General features: G+C 38.5%; 1 protein-coding gene across 1 annotated transcript in view; it reads left to right on the forward strand.

Moving 5' to 3' along the window:
* Nucleotides 1–2,629: 2,629 nt before the first annotated feature.
* The window catches only part of MALRD1 (MAM and LDL receptor class A domain containing 1), a 580,642-nt gene continuing 560,792 nt past the window's right edge, over nucleotides 2,630–22,479 (forward strand). The window contains exons 1-2 of the mRNA XM_060192257.1: nucleotides 2,630–2,847; nucleotides 19,985–20,125. Coding sequence (XP_060048240.1) covers nucleotides 2,670–2,847; nucleotides 19,985–20,125 — 319 coding nt within the window. The 5' untranslated portion in view covers nucleotides 2,630–2,669. The remainder of the gene's footprint in view (nucleotides 2,848–19,984; nucleotides 20,126–22,479) is intronic.

Below are 22,479 nucleotides of genomic sequence, written 5' to 3' on the forward strand. Positions count from 1 at the left end.
ATTCATAATCAGCTGTCTTTTGCATTGATTCTATTGCTTCTCCTTTCCATCTCAGTTCTTGGAATTTGCCTTATATTTTGCAGAGTCATCTCTAACATATATATATATATATATATATATATATATATATATATATATATATCCTTTTATATTCCATTCCACCCAGCATCTTTTATTTTTTGTAGCTTGAGAATTGGCTTATTTTTTAACAGAAATTCCATCTTCTGCTTTTGAACGCACTAGAACTTGTATGTATATATACATATATTTTAAATGTTTTATGTTGCATTTCCCAGGTTGTAAGTTATTTTTTTAAAAATCATTTTTATTTATTTATTATTGGATAGAGACAGAGAGAAATTGAGAGGGGAGGGGGAGATAAGAGGGAGAGAGACATCTGCAGTCCTGCTTCACCACTTGTGAAGCTTTCCCCATGCAGGTGGGGACCAGGGGCTTGAACCTGGGTCCTTGTGTACTGTAACACGTGCACTTAACCAGGTGAACCACCACCTGGCCCCTGTAAATTCTTTTAAGTCAAGGGTATTGCCTTTTTCTCCACTGTACCTCTCTTATATCCCTTCTGTGCTCTGCCAATGTCTAACATAAAGTAAAGCCTTAGTCATTCAGATACAGTAATGTGTGAACTTTAAGTGCATCTACTCTGTAACCTCTTAATACTTTGCCCTTTGAAAAACTTTGAGAAGTACTTCCTCAACAGAAAACTTATAATACCTTTTGACCATTAGTGGTGATACAATTAATTAAAGGTCCATGATCATTTTTTCCAGCTAGAGTTTGCATTAAGTTCCATCATTTAATAATCACACAACCTTGGATAACTGAGTGATAATGTTTAATGAAAGTTTAGAGAACTATGTAAGAGGCAGTTTTGAACACAAAGAAATAATGTCTAGGGTGGAGGGTAGATAGCATAATGGTTATGCTTGTTGTGTGTGTGTGGGGGACAGATTTAATCAGGAGCTAGCAAAATTGAGAAGATGGCAGACTCGCGTCTTAGAACAAAACAAATGAAACCAGCCATCTTGGTGGCAGGCTGTTGTTCAGAGTTTACAAAGGGCAGTTTACAAAGATGGAGTGTGTAGTTTTTGCTTTTTTATAAACAGGGTTGAAATTTTATTTAGTTTTGAGAAATCATCTAAGATGCCGTAGAGAAAGTGCTCTAAGATAAAAGTGATGTATGGGAACTGGAAGACTTGGCAAAGCAGACACCTTGCATGCATGAGGCTTTGGGTTTCAACTTAGGTATGATGGTGGAATACTCTACACAGTACTAGGGTGTTCTGTGGATGGTAGAATGGCTCTGTGGTTTCTCCCCTCCACCCCTCCACCCCATATCATTCATATTCTCTCTCTCTCTCTCTCATATTACAGAATGAAAATGTTGTTCCCATGATGGCTGTTCAATAGTTATGTCATACATGAGAGAGACTCCAGCACTATGCTTAAAAAAATAATATTCACCCGTGTTTGAGTTTGGAAAAAAGTTAAGTGAAGGCAAATTTAGAGAACTGACAGCAAACTAATTCAGTAATGCTATGAATAAGGTTGGAGGCAGGGTGTTATAGGTGCTGGGTGCCCCACTCCCCTGCTCCCAATCAAACAGTGTTGTGAGCGCCATTAAAAAGTACAGCTTGCCTACTCATTTCAGAGGGAAATACATAGGAATAGATTTGGGTTTTAGAATGACTACTCTGAAGAATGGAAAATGGGAGTGGAAACATCTGATTCATAATGTCATTGAGATGAGATATGGTGGAGTATAGGGGTGAGAATAATTCAGAAATAACATACTGGTTTCCTGACTTGGAAAGTTGTGCAGAAGAATGTGGCATTCATTGAAATACATGCTCTGGTGGTTGGTTGGGTGGAGAAAAGGAGATAAGCTTGTAAAATAATGATTTTAGAAGACTTGCCCATTAGGGAGGGAGAGCAAGAGGTAGAGAGGGAAGAGAGAGAAGAGAGAGGAGAGAGGAGAGAGGAGAGAGAGAGAGAGAGAGAGAGAGAGAGAGAGAGAGAGAGAGGAGAGGTGAATAAAAAGAGAAGGGAAGGGAGTAGGTCCAGGAAGACTGTGAGGTGGTATGAGACCCAGGGTTCATTCCCCAATGCTGCATTAAAAGGAAGAATAATAAGCTATGACAGTTTTCTGTTCAATTATAAAGGATAAGGTGTTCCTTCTCATAGATCGATTCTAGCAATTGGGCCGGAAATACTTGAATAAGATTTGGTAGCTCTTAACGATGTCCTGAATTACATGAATATAATAATACAAAAATTAACACAGAAAATTTATGTTACTTATAAATTTATTGTGTATGCCCTGCCCTTTATTTTTTATTTGTTTCAGAAGATAAGATGATCACAAAGGTTTAAGTTGCTGGTATACACTGAACAATAAACTACCAGATGTTTTGCTTGATATAGTTACGGTGTTATTACTCGAGTTAATTATTTGCTAAGGGCTCTCTGAAAGGATACATTAACTGCCTTTGGGGTCACTTGTTAGAGCTTCAGATTGTTACCAAGAGTTTCCAGGAAACAAAGAAGAGAAAAAAGGAGAACAGAAATATATTTTTAAAATAATGGACTCACCTATTACAACTGCCTGACTGCTAACCGACAAACTAGGAAATGTCCCTCTGCTGGCCAGAATGTTAGCATTCTCAGAGAATGGAGCTTTGGGTTTCCTTTGGATTGCTTGTGCCTTCATCTCTACACTGGTTGAGCAGGGAACAGAAGGATTTTTGTGTAGCAACGGGGTCTCCCTGCCGCCTGACAATGTGTGTGACTTCACAGACCAATGTGGGGATGGAAGTGATGAACAGCAGTGTAAGTGTCATTTCTCTCTTTTCCCCAACATCCCCTCCCTGGATCCCTTCAAACCTGGGGCTGCTGAGCAATCCGGGGAGATTCAACTCCACCACTGGCCCTGCAGGGAATTTACATATCTCCCTTTACTGTGCATCCCAAACCAAAATATATGTTCTAATAAAGAGGTAAAACAGTTGAGTCATCTTTAGAAGAATCACTTCTAAAAGTTCAGCTAAGAAAATGTCTGGCAAACATAATCAAATTACTATAATTCCAAGTGGTTGGGTTGCATTTGAGATCAATTTGTACTCCTGCTGCTAGAGCAGTGCTATGCAGAAATGTGGATTTTAATTAATTCATAAAATTCAAATGAAACTCATTGCTGAAGCTTTGTAGGATTAAGAACTTAAGCTTACATTCAGAATAAAATTTTTGAAATAAATTTCAGGTCAGATGAATAGATTTTACTATTATTTATAGGATAGTAGCCATCAAATTGTTTGATAAATTTGGCTCATTAAGCACTGGGCAGTGGAAAAAAAACCCCACAAACTTCAGAGCAGGCCAGACTTGGATCCTGACTAAACTGTCTACTCACCATGTGCAACCATTTTGAATGTCATTTTATCAGGAGAAGTTGCACAGTGAGATAAGCTACCTCACACATGGGAAAACACTCCCTCGCTTACTAGTGCAATACCAAATAAATTAATAAAAAGGAAAAAAGGAACTGTTTCCCAAAGGAGGATATGGATAAAGACCTCTACATTTCTGTAATTTCCAAGACAATAGGCCATCATGAAGGAATGCACCCTTTACTGATGGAGGCCTGGTCAGGTCAATCTCTCCTGCTGACACCTTTCATAAGCAGTTCCATAAAATGACATGGGTCATTATAGAGTTCTGGTAGCTCTTATCTCAATAACCTGATGTTACTCACTTTGTATTTCCAAGTTGCTTTCCCAAGCATACTTAAAAAAAAAAAAGCCTTCTTCTTTTATCAACTTATTTATTATTAGTGATTTTACATTAGTTTATTTATTATTTTCAGACAAAGAGATATTAAGAGATAAGAGGAGATAGAGAGCGAGTGAAACTGAGAGACACCTGGAGTACTGTTTCATTACTTGTGAAGCTTTCCCTGGCATGTGGGCACTGGGGACTTGAACTCAGGTCCTTAAGCATGATAACATGTGAGTTCAACCAAGTAGGCTACCACCTGACCCTCTAAGCATACCTTTTCTATGTCTTATTCAGATATTGTGTGAAATAAAGCTGGTGAAATAGCTCCTTTGCGTGCTTAGGTTTGAGTCCATTCCCCACTATATTCAGTGTGATCTCTCTTTCTCTTTCTCTCTAAATATGTGTGTGTGTGTGTGTGTGTGTGTGTGTGTGTCTTTCTTTATCTAAACAAAGAGAAAAACAAAACCTCAGCGACTATATCAATTAGTGTTTGTAGAAGTCTTTAGTTTCCTTCACTAAAAAAAAGGTTCTACTATTTGATTTGGTCATTGTCTTTCATTTTCATACACAGTTGTTACTATATTAGAACAAGAATATTGACTACTGAAAAGTGTCTTCTATGTAGAATAAAACAGGATAATTTAAAAAGTTTGGTCTAATTGTCGTGTTTCTAGTACCTAGTAACTGTTAAGTACAAAGGGAAGACAAAGACCAGCCTTCATTTATATTTGTCCAATTTCCCCAGGAAGGCTAAGTGTAATGCTCTGCCCTTTCTCTGGCTTGACTGGGAAAGCCCTTCCTGTTCTCTGATGAGCAACAAAGAGGAACCCATGGCTGCTTTGACAAGAAGTGCAAAGTTCCTTTATTATTAATCTCCACGAAGCTTCCTTTAGCACGCTTGCTGTGATAACATGCATGGTCCCGCCTTGGGGAAAAGGTTAATGTGAGAGAAAGAGAAAGCCGCTGAGCGGGAAAGGTCTCAGAAGCATGAAAAATTCTAATAACTTACAGCCTTGAAGAAAGGTGAAGGGACAGGCCTGTCAAATAAACAGATTTCATTTTAAATGTTGCAGAGGTGGTGTACCTCTTGACTTTTATCACTTTTCATTTTCATTTCTGAGAAGTTTTCACTTTGGTGTTTTATTTAAGTGCTCACCATAACCTGCAGATAACACTGTGAAGTGCTTAAAACATGCTTTTCTTTTGTACGGCACAAGAGGCACAGACTATGGAGGAATAATGATGGCCAAGAGTTTCTCTGGTAAAAAATGTGTGATTCTAAGTTTGTAGATAAGAATTCTCAAAGCTAGTTTTATAACCATGTTAAAAATAGTTACACTTTGAAAAAAAAAAAACCCTTAATCTGTCACCCCTTTTTATATCCAAATGGTATGACCTTTAGAGAAATAGATTAGTATGTTGACTTTTCTTAATCAAACCGGTATATTTGAAGTTGAACTTCAGATGCAGCTGATTCTCTTAATAGGTTTCTGAGAATGTCCTTATTTTATGTGATGGGCCTCTTTTAAAATACTTTTTTATTTTTGCCTTCAGGGTTAACTCTGGGGCTTGGTGCTGGCATCATGAATTTCTGCTCTGGAAAAAGCCAGACAATATTCTTAGCTAATTGCTTTTCCATACTTTAAGTAGTATTAATTTTGACTCTGTGTGCTTTTTGAGTTAATTTACTATGGTTAAAAAGAGAAAAATATATCTCAGATAACATGTTTTTTTTATCCCTATCTATAGGTCATGCTTAAGAAGTTTTTAATGCAGTCTAATATTTTTATAAAGAGATGGGTATCTGTTTTTACTTTGGATCTGATGGAATATATCATGACATTTTGAAGCTTCTTTTCTTTTGCAAAGTGTAAATTAAGGACCCCCCAATCTATTTAGTTCATATAAATCTAAATTTATATGTGAAAGTTACCTTAGGAATGCACTCCCCATCTACAGCCATACCACCTTGAACACACCTGATCTCCTTTGATCTTGGAAGCTAAGCAGGTTCGGGCCTGGTTAGTACTTGGATGGGAGGAATGCACTCCCCAAGCCTTTGAAGTAAAAGTTGTTTTTTTTTTTCCTCCAGGGTTATTGTTGGGCTTGGTGCCTGCACCATGAATCCACCGCTCCTGGAGGCCATTTCCCCCCCCCCCCTTTTGTTGCCCTTGTTGTTGTAGCCTCGTTGTGGTTATTATTATTATTGCCATTGTTGATGTTGTTCGTTGTTGGATAGGACAGAGAGAAATGGAGAGAGGAGGGGAAGACAGAGAGGGGGAGAGAAAGATAGACACCTGCTTCACCACCCGTGAAGCGACTCCCCTGCAGGTGGGGAGCCGGGGGGGCTCCAACTGGGATCCCTACACTGGTCCCTGCGCTTTGCGCCACGTGCTCAACCCACTGCGCCACCGTCCGACCCCTGAAGTAAAAGTTTTAACTAAGTGATTAAAAAAAAAAAAAAACCACTTTCAGTAGGGTTATATTAATGTAACACAGAGAGGAGAATTATCACAGCTCTGCTCCTCTGCTCATGAAGCTTGCCCTTTGAATGGTGATTGAAGGCTCAAACCTTGTGGTGACTGAGGGACAAAGGCCCAGACTCTCATGCCCAGCAGTGTGTGCTCTAGTGGGTGGGCTGTATTCCTGCCCCACCATCAACCACTTAAAAAATTGACTCATTTATGTTCTTGTTGATAAACACATTGGAGTGCAGTGTGGTTTTTCATGTGCAATATTTGTCTTAACTGCTTCACTGGATGCAGAAATGTTTTTGAATATTGTCATGAAACAACTGATAAAATAATTTAAGCTGGTGGAGATCTCTCACCTTGTGTGGGGGGAGCACCATGAATGTCAGAGCAGTGCTGTAGTGTCTCTTTTTCTCATTCTCTGTCTTTCTATCCGTGTCTCCTTTTCAAATTGAAAAATGAAAAAAATTGGGCCTTGGAGGCCACACAGCTGTGTTGTGTGGGTATGAGACCCTGTGTTCATCTTGCTGCATCTCAGCATTGAGTGTTGGCATTTAGTAAATACTGACATTTAATAAGCATTTTATGCTTTAAATGAAAATACAGACATCAATAAGTGAGAACATATGAGTGAAATTTTTCACTGGATCAGCTGCATCATAAATAAAACAAAGGAGAAATATTTTAGGATACTTGATAAACAGTTCTTTTCTCTGTAAAGAGATCAAAGAAAAGATGTATTCTTTCACAGAAATGTTGGCAAATATCCTGTAAAGGGGGCTGGGCAGTGGTGTGCCGAGCTGAGCTGACACAGTATGATGTGCAGCAATCGGGGGTTAAGCCCCTGGTCGTACTTGCAGAGAGGAAGCATCATGAGTGATAAAGCAAGTGCTAGAGGTACCTGTCTTTCCTTCTCCCTCTCTATCTCTTCTTTCACTTCTCAATTTCTCCTGTCTCTCTCTCTATAAAGTAGTCATAGCCCCTTACTCATAATTTCACTGTTAGAAGATTTTTCTAAGAAAATGAGACAGAATTCACATAAGTAATCACATCACATCACAACACTATAGTGGAAATGGAAATAATGTGACTTTATATTAGGCTAATGCTTAAATAACTTTGATACATTGATACTATGAACATCTGTGCAGCCATTTGTCTTAATTTTTAATGCTATTTAAAAGTGAAAATAGCTCATAATATATTATCCGAGGAAAATATGATTATTGATCAAGCCACATAGTTAGAATATAGAATGATGTTGTGTATAAAACACAAGATGGAACTCCTTCTTCTTGTTGGCTAGATGTAACTTCTTTTTTTGTACATCTTTATTCTCCGGCTTTGTTAAAATTGCATCAATTGGGAGTCGGGCGGTAGCACAGTGGGTTAAGCGCACGTGACGCAAAGCACAAGGACCGGCAGAGGATCCTGGTTCAAGCCCCCAGCTCTCCACCTGCAGGGGAGTTGCAGCAGGTCTGCAGGTTTCTATCTTTCTCTCCCCCCCTCTGTTTTTGCTTCTTCTCTCCATTTCTCTCTGTCATATCCAACAATGGTGACATCAATAACAACAACAACTACAACAATAAAAAAGGACAACAAAAGGGAATAAGTAAATTAAAAAAAATTGCATCAATTATTTAAATATCAGAATTAAATGACATTTTATTTATTTATTTATTTGTTAAAATTTATTTATTAAATGGAAACACTGACAAGACCATAGGATAAGAGGGGTACAATTCTCACCACCAGAGCTCCATATCCCATAGCCTCCCCTGATAGCTTTCCTATTCTTTAACCCTCTGGGAGTATGGACCCACGATCACCATGGGGTGTGAAGGTGGAAGGTCTGGCTTCTGTAATTGCTTCTTCACTGAACATGGACTTTGGCAGGTCGATCCATACTCCCAGTCTGTTTCTCTCTTTCCCTAGTGGGGCAGGGCTCTAAGGAAGCAGAGCTCTGGGACACATTGGTGGGGTCATCTGTCCAGGGAAGTCCCGTTGGCATCATGATATCACCTGGAACCTGGTGGCTGAAAAAGTGTTAACATGTAAATCCATACAAATTGTTTATTAATCATGAACCTAAAGGCTAGAATATTGGAGTTGAAGATTTGGGGACTCTGTTTTGGAAATGCCTAGTAGGTCTTATTTTAGGTATATTCCAAAGGACCAATGACTTTATTAGTTTTTGCATGAGCCTGACATCTGATATGCATGTGGACCCAGGTTATTGTCTGTTGAGATGATGTCATGGCTGGAAAAAGGGCTAGAAAACTGGATCAGGGAAGAGAGTAGCTCCCAAATATGGGAAAAGTGTATAAATATTGTTGTCTGTAAACCCCATTGATTTGATCTGGGGCCCATATTCAGCATAGGAGCCTATGTAACCTCTATATCCCTATAGGTCCAAAGTTACATTCTGTGGTCATGAGTAGAAACATTCCAAGTTGCCCTAATTTCAGGACCCATCTTCTTCAGGTGGTAGATAGAGTATGTTATCCAGCCCCCTTCAGAGGATGGAACATTCTCTACCATTGTTGACCCACACTGAGGGCAAGGTCCTATAGAGACCCCCAGAGGGGTCCATTATGTTGTTCTTGATGGATATAACCAGTGATAATGGGGATAGGGATCTATTCGAGGTCTAGGCTCATCTTGTTTTTGTGGGAATCCCAGGACTCCCCGACTAGGGCCCCAGCTGATGGGGTGGCCTGATAGTGACTAATGAGTCATCATTAAAATACTCAAGTTTCTTGTCCTTAGTCAGCTTTTGTAGTCCTCACTTTGATAAGGTTAGCTTTGGAGCGACTGAGGGAAGTGTAATAGGAAGTAGGTGAGCAGTGTACCTCGGTCTAAGTAAAAACTATTTCATTAGGTACTCTAAGGTGTCTTTTTTTTTTTTTTTTTTTTAGGTCTTTCTACTTGCTTGTTTCATTTATTGGCTCATTGCAAACTACCTTGCTTTAAGGTATATATTTTGCCCTAATTTTTTGCCTAATGGATACATGTGTACATCTGCCCTAGCTCATGGGACCTGGTCTATATCTAGGTTTTGAGGCTTTGTTAGGAAGTATACCACCTGAAATGGAATTAAGGAGTCTTTTGAGAAAGGAAAGGTCTCCCCCAAGTAATGATGCTGAAGGGTTGACATTCCAGGAATGAGTTCTCTGGACACAGTCCAGAATGAAGCATGCCGAGGTGATACTCATTGCATTGAATAAATTGGGATCAGCAGATGCAGTATCAGTTGGTATGAATTAAGAGAAGCATACTGGAAATTTATTTATTTTTATTTGTGATACTGAGGCATCATAAATGCATAATCCCATTAATCCCAACTGAAATTTTTATTCTTATTTCATACTTAGAAAGACAAAGAAGGAGAGAGGGAGAGAAATCACGGTACTATTCTACCATCCATGGAGCTTCCCCTGGTGCCTCATGCTCTAATGTGGTGTTGGGATTAGACCTTGGGCTTCACACTCAGTCAGGTGCACTTCCTACCAGATGTGCTATTTCCCAGCCTCTAAAGTGGTCTTTAAATATTAGCCAGTAAATATCTTTTCTGTTAACTGCTATTCTGAAAATTTAGAGTAAGGTAATATTAGATATATAGACCATATGACACAGTGCAGAATTCTTTTGTTTTCTTTCTCAAAAACAAATGAGCTTTTAGTCTCCCCCCTCTTTTTTTCCACAAATATTCTGTAATCTAGAGTAAAGCAATAAAAAGTTTTCCTTTTTAATTAATATGTCAATGTTGTATTAGCAAAAGCAGTTAGTATTAGCAAAGTAGGTATATTAGGGATGAATCCTTTCAGTCACATTTAAGACAGTGCTAGTCCTTCCCCATCACAACTACACACTGAAAATCAGCAAGTAGAGAGACTACAGCACATATGACTCTTTGTCCAGGAGCTCCACTTACATGATGCTTTGCTGTGTGGTCTAAGTTTCTCTGATACTCCCCGATTCTGGACTCAGAGCTGGATAGACATCACAGAAGACTAACTAACACAGTTCTTCCTTGTGTGATTTGCCTAGGTCTTCCTCTCTCCATCACAGTCCTCAGCACACCTGCTGTGAATTCATCCCCTCCCCCCTTTCCTTTTCTTGAGACACCTTCTTTTTACTTGGCTTCTTTAAAGGGGTAGGAGAATTGTCAGTTGTCTAGCTCTTCCTCTGTGTTATTTATTTTATTTTATATCTTTGATCTTGTTAAATAAACTCATGCCCACTATCTCTCAGACCTCCCCATATCTACTTAAGGACCAATTTCTACTCAAAATTAAACATTCTTGTTCTTTCCATTCTAATGATTCTAACATTCCTAGTGACCATGCCCAGAGATGGTCCCATACAAAGTAGCAGAGAAAAGAAAACCATGGTTATAAGATTTCAAGACTGGTCACCAGGTGACCACACCTTGAAGATTCTGAAAAAAATCAAAGCTGATGCTTGCAATTAAAGTAGGTATGTGTTGCTTAATCTGCAAATTTGTTCAGAAGGAGCAAGTAACCAGGGTGGAAGAAGGGAGTCTGTATGTACAGCCAAATATGGTCAGGTAGGTTTGGAAAAGGTGAACAGGGAGACCAGAAGGAGAACAGAATGATTTCTGATGGCTGTGGCTTGGCACACAGTGTCATCCAGTGAGAGAAGGAAAGATGAGTGTGCTGCTTCTCCACTTGTGCTGGCTGACAAGATTACTTGTTAGTTTGGTAGTGCAACTAAAATTTCAAGTTCTTCTAGACACGTTAGTCATGACCACTTTGATAGAAATTATGTCCTTGGACCTGAATTGAGAGCCAAAAGGAGTGAGATTATTAAAAATCACCTCCTTTATTCTGAAATTTGTCACTTGGATTCCAACTTTTAGACAAGCAAGGAGAATCGGTAGAGCAGGGTTGCAGTTGTCTCTTGTTCTCTCTTCCCTTGCTCTGTTTCTCACCGACTCATAAAATGTTAATAAAAATGATGGTGATGATAATAATAAACTAAGAGTGGTGGAGTCATTGTGCAGGCACTGAGCTCCAGCAATAAACCTGATGGTAAAATAAACATATATTAACTAATTTAAAATGTTAGAGGACCTGGCTGGAGCCCCTGGCTCCCCACCTGTAGCGGGGTCACTTCACAGGCGGTGAAGCAGGTCTGCAGGTGTCTACCTTTCTCTCCCAGTCTCTGTCTTCCCCTCCTCTCTCCATTTCTCTCTGTCCTATCCAATGACAGTAACAACAATAATAATAATAACCACAACAATGTACAACAACAAGGGCCCCAAGAGGGAAAAAAAAATGGCCTTCAGGAGCAGTGGATTCATGGTGCAGGTACCCAGCCCCAGCAATAACCTTGGAGGCAAAAATAAAATGTTAGAAGATCAGAGAGATAGGTCACTCAGCAGAGTGTGTGTCTTGCCATGCATGTAGCCCGTGATCAAGCCCTGGCACCACAAGAAGTACTGCTGTGCCACTTGGGGAAGTTCTGATGACTCTGAACCAATAGCAAAAACTCAATGGAAGCAAACCCAGAAGAGGTGGATGGTGAGCTTTTGGGTGAAGGAAATCAGGAATGATGGATTCATGGGCTCAGAAGACTTGGAATATTTTAATAAAGGATGTAAAGCTTTATATGCAAATAAAATGAATTTACAGATTTCTCATTGAGACTTTTCCTACTGAGGAATCTGAAATTTTTTCCACTGAGCAAGTGTTAACAAATGCAAATGATACTCACTTTGGTAATAAAAGAGCATAAATTTCTGTTTAGAGATTTATCACTTTAGCTAAAGTAAACAGCTGCAAGGGCTTTTATTATTCTGACACTAAGTGTCTCTTTCCTCCAACAGTATTTTTCTTGCAAGAGGTATGATCCTAATCTCACTCTAAAAAATAAGTTTTATGGATACCTTGAACACAGTGTTCTAATTTTTTGATGTGCTTATTAGATTCCTTCTGCTAAAGCCAGACCTTCTACCTTCTGCAACCCACAATGACCCTGGGTCCATGCTCCCAGAGGGATGGAGAATGGGAAAGCTATCAGGGGAGGGGGTGGGATATGGAGATTGGGTGGTGGGAATTGTGTGGAGTTGTACCCCTCCTACCCTATGGTTTTGTTGATTAATCCTTTCTTAAATAAAAAAAAACAGGAAAAAATATTTTCTTCTTTTAATTTATTATATTTTCTATGTCAAACAACACTCTTGGCAGTCTGCATGGCTTGTGTGTATTGTGTATGCTGTTGTACACAGTCATGTGATATAAGAATTCTCCTTAGTGGGTTTTGATGCCTAGAATTGTTTCATAGTTGTGAATTGCCTTTGTTTATAATGGACAATGGAAATGTGAAAGAAAAAAATGATGTATGCTTAGTGTGAGTCGTTCTTTTATCTCCTCTTTGGAACTGAAGCAAAAATAGCAGTGTTTTCTTGCCATGAAAACAGTAAATAAAAGAAAAACTCTGTTTTCTGAAAATTGGCTGGATGGTGAATGTATTTCACAGGTGAGAAGTGAGACACCAGGCAGAGTGTACCCTGTAGAGCGCACACATTATAATGTGCAAGGAACCAGTTTCAAGCCCTGGGTCCCCACCTGCAGTGGTGAATTTTTACTACTATTAAAGCAGTGTTATAGTTGTTTCTTTCTTTTTAAAAAAATATTTTATTTATTTGTTGGATAGAAACAGTCAGAAATCGAGAGGGGGGAGATAGAGAGGAGAGAGACAGACACCTGCAGCCCTCCTTCACCACTTGCAAAGCTTCCCCCCTCTGTAGGTGTTTCTCATTCCCTCCTTCCCTTCCCCTCACTCTTGCTCTCTATCTTCTCCTCTTCCCTCTCCTCTCTCCACCCCCCCCTCAATACCTTGGTGTCTCTATCAACAAAGTAAAGAAAAGAGAAGAAAAGGAAAGTAAAAATGGCCATCAAGAAAAGTATAGTCATTGGGCAGGCAGAGTTACAGTGATAGTCTTGGTAGCAATAAAACGAACTAAATAGATAAATTTATTTATTTGTTTGTTTATTTTAAAAAGGGAGAAGCCAAAGCATTACTGGAATATAATCTTGGCCCATTCTGTAGAACTAGAACTCCTCCTACAAATAATGCCTTTGGGCAGGGAAAGATAGCATAATGGTTATGCAAAGAAACTCTCATGCCTGAGGCTCCAAGTGCACCTGCACCACCACAAGCCAGACCTGAACAGTGCTCTGGTCAAAAATAAATAAATAAATAAGTAAATAAATAAATAAATAAAACCTTACTAGAGTGGGGGAGCTTTTCTTTTGCCAAGGGCCATTTTAATATTTTATACTGTCATTCATGGGTCATACAAAATTGCCAATCTAAAAATCAACACTTACTGTTACTATGCAAAAAGCTCCTTTTTTTTTTTTTTGTCTCCAGGGTTATCACTGGGGCCTGCACCACAAATCCACTGCACCTGGAGGCCATTTTCCCCATTTTTGTTGCCCTTGTTCCTTTTATTGTTGTTGTTCGATAGGACAGAGAGAAATCGAGAGAGGAGGGTAAGACAGAGAGGCAGAGAGAATGATAGACACCTGCAGGCCTGCCTTATTGCCTGAGAAACGACCCTTGTGCAGGTAGGGAGCCTGGGCTTGAACCTGGATACATATGCCGGTTCCTTGTGCCCCAGCTCCTAGATTTATTGAGTTTCAAGTCTTACCTGTGGCTGTCTTCTCAGGGCCTGACCAAATGATTTCATAAGCGTATATGGCCCACAGACTGGACATGCCCTGCTCTGCCATAGAATTAGGACAAACTTGGTGGAGCCATATTAGCTTAGTGAGACTTTAAGCAAACAGTATTGATAATAACAGAAAACATGACTGTGTGACTGATATCAGAAGTTAAAAATGTCTTTACTACTCTGGTGGAGGTTTTGAAATAGCAAAATATTAGCTCCACCATGGCAGGAAATGTTCTTAGTTTGCTTCATTTTCTAGAAGAGAGATTGACACATAGAGTCAACCATTTTTATATGTGCTGGCTGATTGCTGGCTTACTGAATTGGTCAGCTACAGTCAGTTCTCTGTTCTTTCTAGTTTGGTGTTTCAAATGTGTCACTTGACAGTATCTAAGAAGGAAATTTAGCTTGTGAGCACTTACTGAAAATTTCAAGGACAGCTGGCAACAAATGGTGAGCTTTTTAAAAATATAACTTCTTTTTCTCTTTTCTTTTCTCTTCTCTTCCCTTCTCTTCTCTTCTCTTCTCTTCTCTTTTCTTTTCTTTTCTTCTCTTTCTTCCTTCTCTTTTCTTTTTTTCACCTGTCAAAGGAAAAGCAGAATGTCCTGTGGAGCCAAGATGTAACTAGAACCCCTGGTAGGCTTATCTTCCCACATATCTTTCCTGTTCATCAATAAGCGTGATTTCTGAACATGTTGTACTATGTTACTGTGTAACCACCAGAGATTTGGCTTGGAATCCTGAGAGAAACCTTGCCTCTGTTCTCAAAGTTTCAAATTTATGAGGGCAAAGACCTTACATCACAGTTGTTAATTACGTTTCCATCAAAGAAACAGGAATGGAATATAATGTTCTCTATTGCCCAGAAATAATTGCTACTTTCCAGTGAATAAATCTTAAAGATTCTTGACTGGATATGGAAGAGAAATTTTACTTATTTTTTTCCACAGAAATTGCAAATACTACTTAGAAAAGAAAATGACAAGACTTCACTTGTTCCTGGATTAGTTTACATGATGGAAAGCTAGTCCATGCAAGAGACAAAACTTTCTATTTAAAGTCTTGTATTCACTGAACCTACTGAAATGTCTTAAGATCTTCTGGCTAGCTGCTATTCTAGAAATAGAGAATTAAATTAAATAGGTCTGCAACATTTATAATTATCAAGTGAGTTGGCAGACTGGCATGAGTGCTAAGCCTTGACAATATTTCTGCAGAAATAACTAGATATAGGCAAAACTAGCCATCTACCAGACCTGACAGTTACCAGACCTGAAACAATGTAAAGTTTAAAGATGGTTTGGTAATTCTTTTCTTATTAACAGAGACACAGTACTTGCCAAGGATATTCTCAGTGTCTGGGTCATAAAGGCAACAAAATGACAATCATGCAATCTGTATAATACTAATTTTTCTGTAAGCTATGGAAATGCTGATTGGAAGACAGTATAATGGTTATATAAAAGACTTTTCATGCCTAAGCTTCAGAGGTCTCAGGTTTAATTTTGGATGCCACTATAAATCAAACTGATTTGTTTTGTTGTTGTTTTGTTTTTACTATTAAAGTGTTAACTCCCTTGTGAGTTAGACTTTTCCCTGTTTCTGTCTCAATGAAAATATTACAATTAATTCATACAAGAGATAAACATTTCCCTGATAAAAAGTAATTAGTCCTTTTCAAATTTCCAGGCTAAATGTTTGCAATCTATCATTAAAATTTACTTTTGAGAACAAGTAAGTTTTCTTTTGTTTTAGTGAATATTTTAGACTCATTTAATTTATTACAGGAATTGGTCATTAGTCTGTGCATTAAGTGAAAATAAAGAAGATAATGCCTTGTGGGAAAGTTTTTATATGCTATTTACATGAGAAAAGTACCTTACTCAAACAGTAAAATGAATTGTATTTAACATTTTGTGACTACTCAATGTATAGCTTTCCTCAAACAGAGAAGGAGATAAAAGGGCTAAAATTTGGGATAGAAGGAAATGGCCTCAATGCAGTGAGACTTGAAACTAACATCATACTGAATGGTTAAAGACTGAAGATTTTCCAATAAGACATGAAACAATATAGGGATGCCTTCTTTCCATGATATAGTTGTTGAAATCTCAGAGCAATTAGACAAGAAAAAAATAAATGAAAGACATTCAGACAGGAAGTGACCATGAAAAATTGTTCATTGAACACATATCCATCAATGTAGAAAACTCTAAAGATTTTATAACAAAACAAAACAAACCATGCTAGAACAAATAATTTCAGCAAAGTTACAGGATTATAAAACTAGTATACAGTGCGGGGGAGATGGCATAGTGGTTACGTAAAAAGAGTTTTCATTCTTGAGGTTCCAAGGTCCCATGTTCAATCCCCTGCACCATTTTAAGCCAGAGATGAGCAGTGCTCTGGTAAAAAAGATAAATATATAAACTAAAACAAAATAATAAAATTAGCACTCATAAAAGGAGTTGTTTATACACATAACTTCAGAACTTAATCCTGAGTTCTTCGTCACCATTATTAAAGCTTTACTCTGTCCCTTCTCATTTTCTCAGGAGAATTCCTTAAAGGATGCTTACTTGACTATATGATTTAGTGGTTTTCTTTCTCAATATTGTGCTAATGACTCAATCTATTAAGCCTTCTTCCTTGATGAAAAAATGCTTTTAATGAAAGAATGTGACATTATGGAGGCTAATTCAGGACATGATTTGTTCTCTCAAGAAGCTCATATTGTAACAGAAAGATGTATCCCCCTTATGAAGACAGTGCACCTTACCTTTGGGATCAGAAAATTGAAAACAAACAAAAACGTGTCTCAAAACTCAAAGCAAAACAAAAACAAACAGGAACCCACTTCTACTGACAAATTCTTGCATTTCACTCCTCACTTAATATAATTTAGTGATGACAGAATTCTACATGGAGGTGGTAAGAAAAGTCTACATGGAGGCAGATTTCAGTCTTGTAGTTCAATTCAGATTTGACTGCTGATGTATGGGATATGGAATTAAAAGGCAGAGCAAAATGTTCAAATGGTTTAAGATATATAATTATCTATTTGGGGAAAACAAATACTTAGATCACTTCTGATACACTTTTGAATAATCGAGCAATTATTAGGAGTTCATGATTGCTTCTTTAATAAGAATTACTTGAAAATGTATTCCATTAGACTCATTTTATAGCAAGAAGAACTCCTGTTGAGACCATTCAGAGGTAAAATGTTTTATTCAGCTGTTCTAATACTTTCAAAAATCATTATAATTATTCTTGTATATTAAAAAGAACAAAGAACATTGCAAACAGTCATCAGCTAATTGTACTTCCAGGTAATATCTTGGTATTAAAAAAATTCTTGACATCTCTGTGAGAATGTGTGCACATTTTGTAACCATAATTGCTACAGTTTGGTGATAAAATAGTTTAGAATATTTTATAGTCATAATTGGCTCATTGTCAAAACTACTGGGAACTAAGTGAAAATTAAAATCATATATATTTGTGCAGATAGATGTATATCTAATCGAGTGTCTATCTCTGTATATATATGTCTATATTACATATATACTCACAAAATAAAAATAGCTATATAATTTAGTTTACTTTTTCAGTCGTAGTTCCTGGATCCCTGCAGGTCCATAAGATAAAAATTGGGGTTCTGGGAGTTTAGCGGTGGCACAGTGGGTTAAGCACATGTGGCGCAAAGCGCAAGGACCGGAGTAAGGATCCCTGTTCGAGCCCCCGGCTCCCCACCTGCAGGGGAGTCGCTTCACAGATAGTGAAGCAGATCTGCAGGTGTCTATCTTTCTCTCTCCCTCTCTGTCTTCCCCTCCTCTCTCCATTTTTCTCTGTCGTATCCAACAACGAACATCAACAATGGCAATAATAATAACCACAACGAGGCTACAACAAAGGGGGGGGAAAATCGCCTCCAGGAGCAGTGGATTCATGGTGCAGGCACCAAGCCCAGCAGTAACCCTAGAGGAAAAAAAAACTGGGGTTCTAGCTATTCTAAATGTTTCAAAGGCTTTTTGTTAGTTATAAATTTAAACATAATGTGATTCATAGATTAATCAGATATCTTACTTTTGGAGAGAATGACATAAATTCCATCTGGAAAAACTGCTTTCCTTAGGTGATTAGAGACTCTCACAGACCTGCAAGTCTTGGTCTTTCATAAAAGCAGGTTGGTGGTTTAGCAACTAGGTCTTTAACAACTAGAACAGAGAAGAGCTTTCAGAGGCCTGGTTTCTGGTGTTGGCCCCATACTTACTGGCTATTTTGTCTTAATGTCTGATAAGTGTTAACTGTTTTCTCATATTTATTTTTAATGGAAGAAAAGATGTTTCACACAGTCATTGTAAAGAATAAACTACTGCAAGTAGAAAGCCTGGCACAGAAGTAAAATGTAGCTATTAATCCTGGTATTATTATAGTATATAACAGATTCATAAAATCTTGCAACATAAGGAACCTATGATGAGTTCAATAAAGTAGGTCACTGGTAGTAAAGCAAGGTCAATTAACATTTAAAAGTGACATTTATAAATGATATTTTAGTGCTCAAACGAGCCATCTTAAGTACATGGACCAGAAATATTATTATTTTGAAGAGATACAGTATCCAAAATATGTAAGCAAAATATGTGTTTTTGTGAGTGAGTTGCCAACTAGTCTCTGTCAACCAACACAGCTACTACTACCATGGAAAATGCAACTAGTCAATAGACGAAAAAACTTGTCAAGGGAAAAATCATCATGATTGCGGAGAACTACCACTTAGGAAGAGACCATTATCTATTTTTTAAATGGCAGTGCAAATGGAATAATAACACCCTCCCTGGTTTGTTACTGAGCAATTAGTACCCAAATCGATCTGCTTCTCTAAGGCCTCTTTGATCACATATAACTAGAAAAAAAAAATCCAGGAAATGCCTTTTATTTTGATAAAATTACTAAGAATATATTAGGAAAGCATTTATGCCCAATCACAGGAGTCCCGACAAATGGGGATGCTGAAGTTTCAATGGGAGACACTTCTGTAGTTTGGTTTACCCAGTCCTGAACTTCTGATCTGTCTGAATGGCAGAAGGGATGAAGATGTTGAGTTGAAGTTGTAAATGTACTAAAATTCTTGATATTTTATGGTGCCTGAAGTGCCACAGGAATCCCAACACAGTCACATCCGATTCAGCATGAAGAGAACACTCTTTGGCTTCTGGAAAGCATAGTGGACGGCAGGAATGATGCTCAACTCATCGCCCTGCTCCTTTGTCTCAGAGAACAGTGAAAGGGAAACTGGGGAACTGGGAGGTGTTTCAGAGCAAACAGGATGGGGGTCTGATGCCATCAGGGCTTCCCATGCCTTGGGTCATGGCTTCTTGGATCATGATGGGCTTTCTGTGAGTTTCTGCCTATAACAAAGCTTATCATGTGTCAACTGTTCTTTACTCTTTTGAGTGGGTGAAGAGAACAAGCACAGGTGTTATTTTCTGATCTTCATCCTTCTGTTTTCCAAGTTCAATTTTAACTCACTAACTATTCCTGAATCTAACCTGATCTATTAATTTCAGTTCCTGTCTTCCTCTAGGGCCATATTGAACTGTCCTTTTCCTTTAGGGGCTGCAGTTTCTGGCCCTCATAGCAGTCTTTTAAAGGATACTGGGCAAGATGTCATTATTTTATCTAACAGGCATAAAGAAGGGCTTGCTGTGGCTAAGTGACTCAGTGAATATAGTGAGACCATCAGTTAAGGGACAACACTCATATTCGGTCATCAGTCCTGTGACTCGTGGTGGTGTGCTGTGCTTGAGCACATGGGTTTGTGTGTGTATGGGGGGGAGGAGTATTAGAAGTGATATGAAAAAAAGGTTTTTCACTAATAAGTCAAATTTAAAATGTGAAAAACAATCCTTATGTTTGTTTTAGCATTTGTCACTAAGCTTTTTTTAAAATACTGTTTCTTAAGCTGAAAGAGATTGTGAAAGCTAATTTATTTACTTATTTTTCTCCCTAGGTTGGACTTATGAAAGATGTGATTTTGAGAATGGACTCTGTAGTATGACACAGGATCAGAGTCTGCAGCTTGGCTGGATGAGGAGAAATGGGATGGATATTCTAGCACCTCCATTTCATGACCACAGTGGTGACAAGTCTGGTAAATGTTTTGAAACCTCTTTCCCTCCCTCCCTCCCTCCCTCCCTCCCTCCTATCCTTCCTTCATTCCTTGTGTCTAGCTAACTTTTCTTCTTTCCCTTCCTCTCTTTGCCAAGTCATTGTCTTCCATTCTTTAAAAAAAAAGCATTTGGGGGGGATGCTGAACTTTACACTTGCATGATTCCACCATGCAACTCTTGGCAGGTTCACTTTCCCCTTCTAGTCGGAGACACAGAGGGGAAAAAAAAAAAGACAAAGACAGAGAAAGAGGAGGAGAGACACCACAACACCTCTCTATTCTTGTTAAAACTTTCCCTGATGCTGTGCATGGTGCTCCTGTAGCCATGGCCTCTAAGTCAAGCACACATGCATGGTTAAGTTGGCACTTTACAGTGCCAGCTCCCATTAATGCATTTTTAATCTTTAAAAATGTTAGATTCTTAAGGACAGAGTGAAAACACAAAGTGAAACTTGGATCGGACTTGGTGAGTTGCACCACAGCCGAGGACTCTGGGCAGAGAGGGGGTAAAGAGAACCTCAAGCTCCTGGTGCATGATGATGTAAAGGGACATAATCTGTAGGTTAAAGTGTTCTGCGAAGACTATTTATTTATTTATTTATTTATTTATTTATTTATTTATTGTCTCTAGGGTTATCACTGGGGCTCGGTGCCTGCACTAGGAATCCACTGCTCCTGGAGACCATCCCCCCCCCCCCCATTTTGTTGCCTTTGTTTATCACTATAGTTGTTATTATTGTTCATTGCTGTTGGATAGGACAAAGAGAATTGAGAGAAGATGGTAAGACAGAGAGGGAGAGAGAAATACAGACACCTAAAGACCTGCTTCGCTGCTTGTGAGGTGACCCCCCTGCAGGTGGGGAGCTGGAGGCTCAAACTGGGATCCTTGTGCTGGTCCTTGTGCTTTGTACCATGTGCACTTAATGGCATTTAACCCTGTGGAGACTTTTTATGAGATGAGAACTTGTACTTGTGTTTAACAACTGCACTGTAAATCATTATCCCCCCCAAGAAAAAAATGATAAAAAATTATTTCTAAGATGTCACATCAAATTATCCTGGAATTTTGAAAATCTATCTAGATAGCAATTGGGATTTTTCTTTTTCTTTTTTTTTTGAAAAAATGGAACAGATTTTATAAAAATGGGGCTGTCAATTTGTTTAAGGCCCCTACAAACATAACAAGCTTGAACTTTCTATGGCTTCTGATGCATAGAGACAGGAGGATGGCATAAACATACATACATAATAGAATATTAATCTTAATCAATAGGACATCTGCCTAGCACATGGGTACAGGAATAACAAAAGACATAGAAATGGTGATGTGATCTCTAGGGAGAAAAATACCCCTGGAATGTAAATGTTCCATGAAGCAGGAAATATTCCCTACCTGTACTGTTCTTACTTGATGATTTTTGTTTTAATAATCAAAGCCTTTGTGATTATTGTATTAGTGACCAAAGCCTTGGTGATTTTTGTATTAATAATCTATACCTTGGTGATTTTTGTATTAATGATCTAAGCCTTATGTGACTATAAAAATAAAGTTTTGCTTGAGCATTATGGAGATGTCTGCTTGAGCTTGATTCAGTATCAACTCACTTTCTTCCTCGTTCTTCACCGAAGCCCCTCCTCCTTCAGGATCCCTGAGACCTGCTGGGTCTGGCCCCCATTGGCTGTCCAGGCTCTGAGCTCCCTAAAGACTCCTCTCCAAGGTCCAAATCACAGGAAAGCTAGATTTACACTAAGAAATAAGTGAGGACCCCAGGAGTTGGATCATTAGTTAGCAACTGGGATTTTTCACCTGGACTCTATGAGAATTGTAGTATTTAAACTTGATATTATTACACAAATCAATTAACCACACTCCTTTTGCTTTGGGGTAGGCTAGTTTCAGTTCTTTCTAGTAGCTCTTATTTTCTTTTTTCCCATTTATTGGGTGATTAATGTTTTACATTTGACAGTGAATACAAGTTTGTACATGCATAACATTTCTCAGTTTTCCACATAACAATACGACCCCCCACTAGGTCCTCTGCCATCCTTTTGTAGGATCTGTATTTTACCTTGCACCCACCTCAGAGACTTTTAGTTTGGTGCAATACACCAACTCCAGTTCAGGTTCCACTTGTGTTTGCTCTTCTGACCTTGTTTTTCAATTTCTGCCTGAGAGTGAGATCATCCCATATTCATCCTTCTGTTTCTGACTTATTTCACTTCACTTGATTTCTTCAAGTCCCATCCAACATGGGCTGAAAACGTTGAAATCACCATTTTTAATAGCTGAGTAGTATTCTAATGTGTATGTAGACTACAACTTGCTCAGCCCCTCA

The sequence above is a fragment of the Erinaceus europaeus genome, chromosome 6, assembly GCF_950295315.1.
Source record: "Erinaceus europaeus chromosome 6, mEriEur2.1, whole genome shotgun sequence".
Taxonomy (NCBI): Eukaryota; Metazoa; Chordata; class Mammalia; order Eulipotyphla; family Erinaceidae; genus Erinaceus; species Erinaceus europaeus.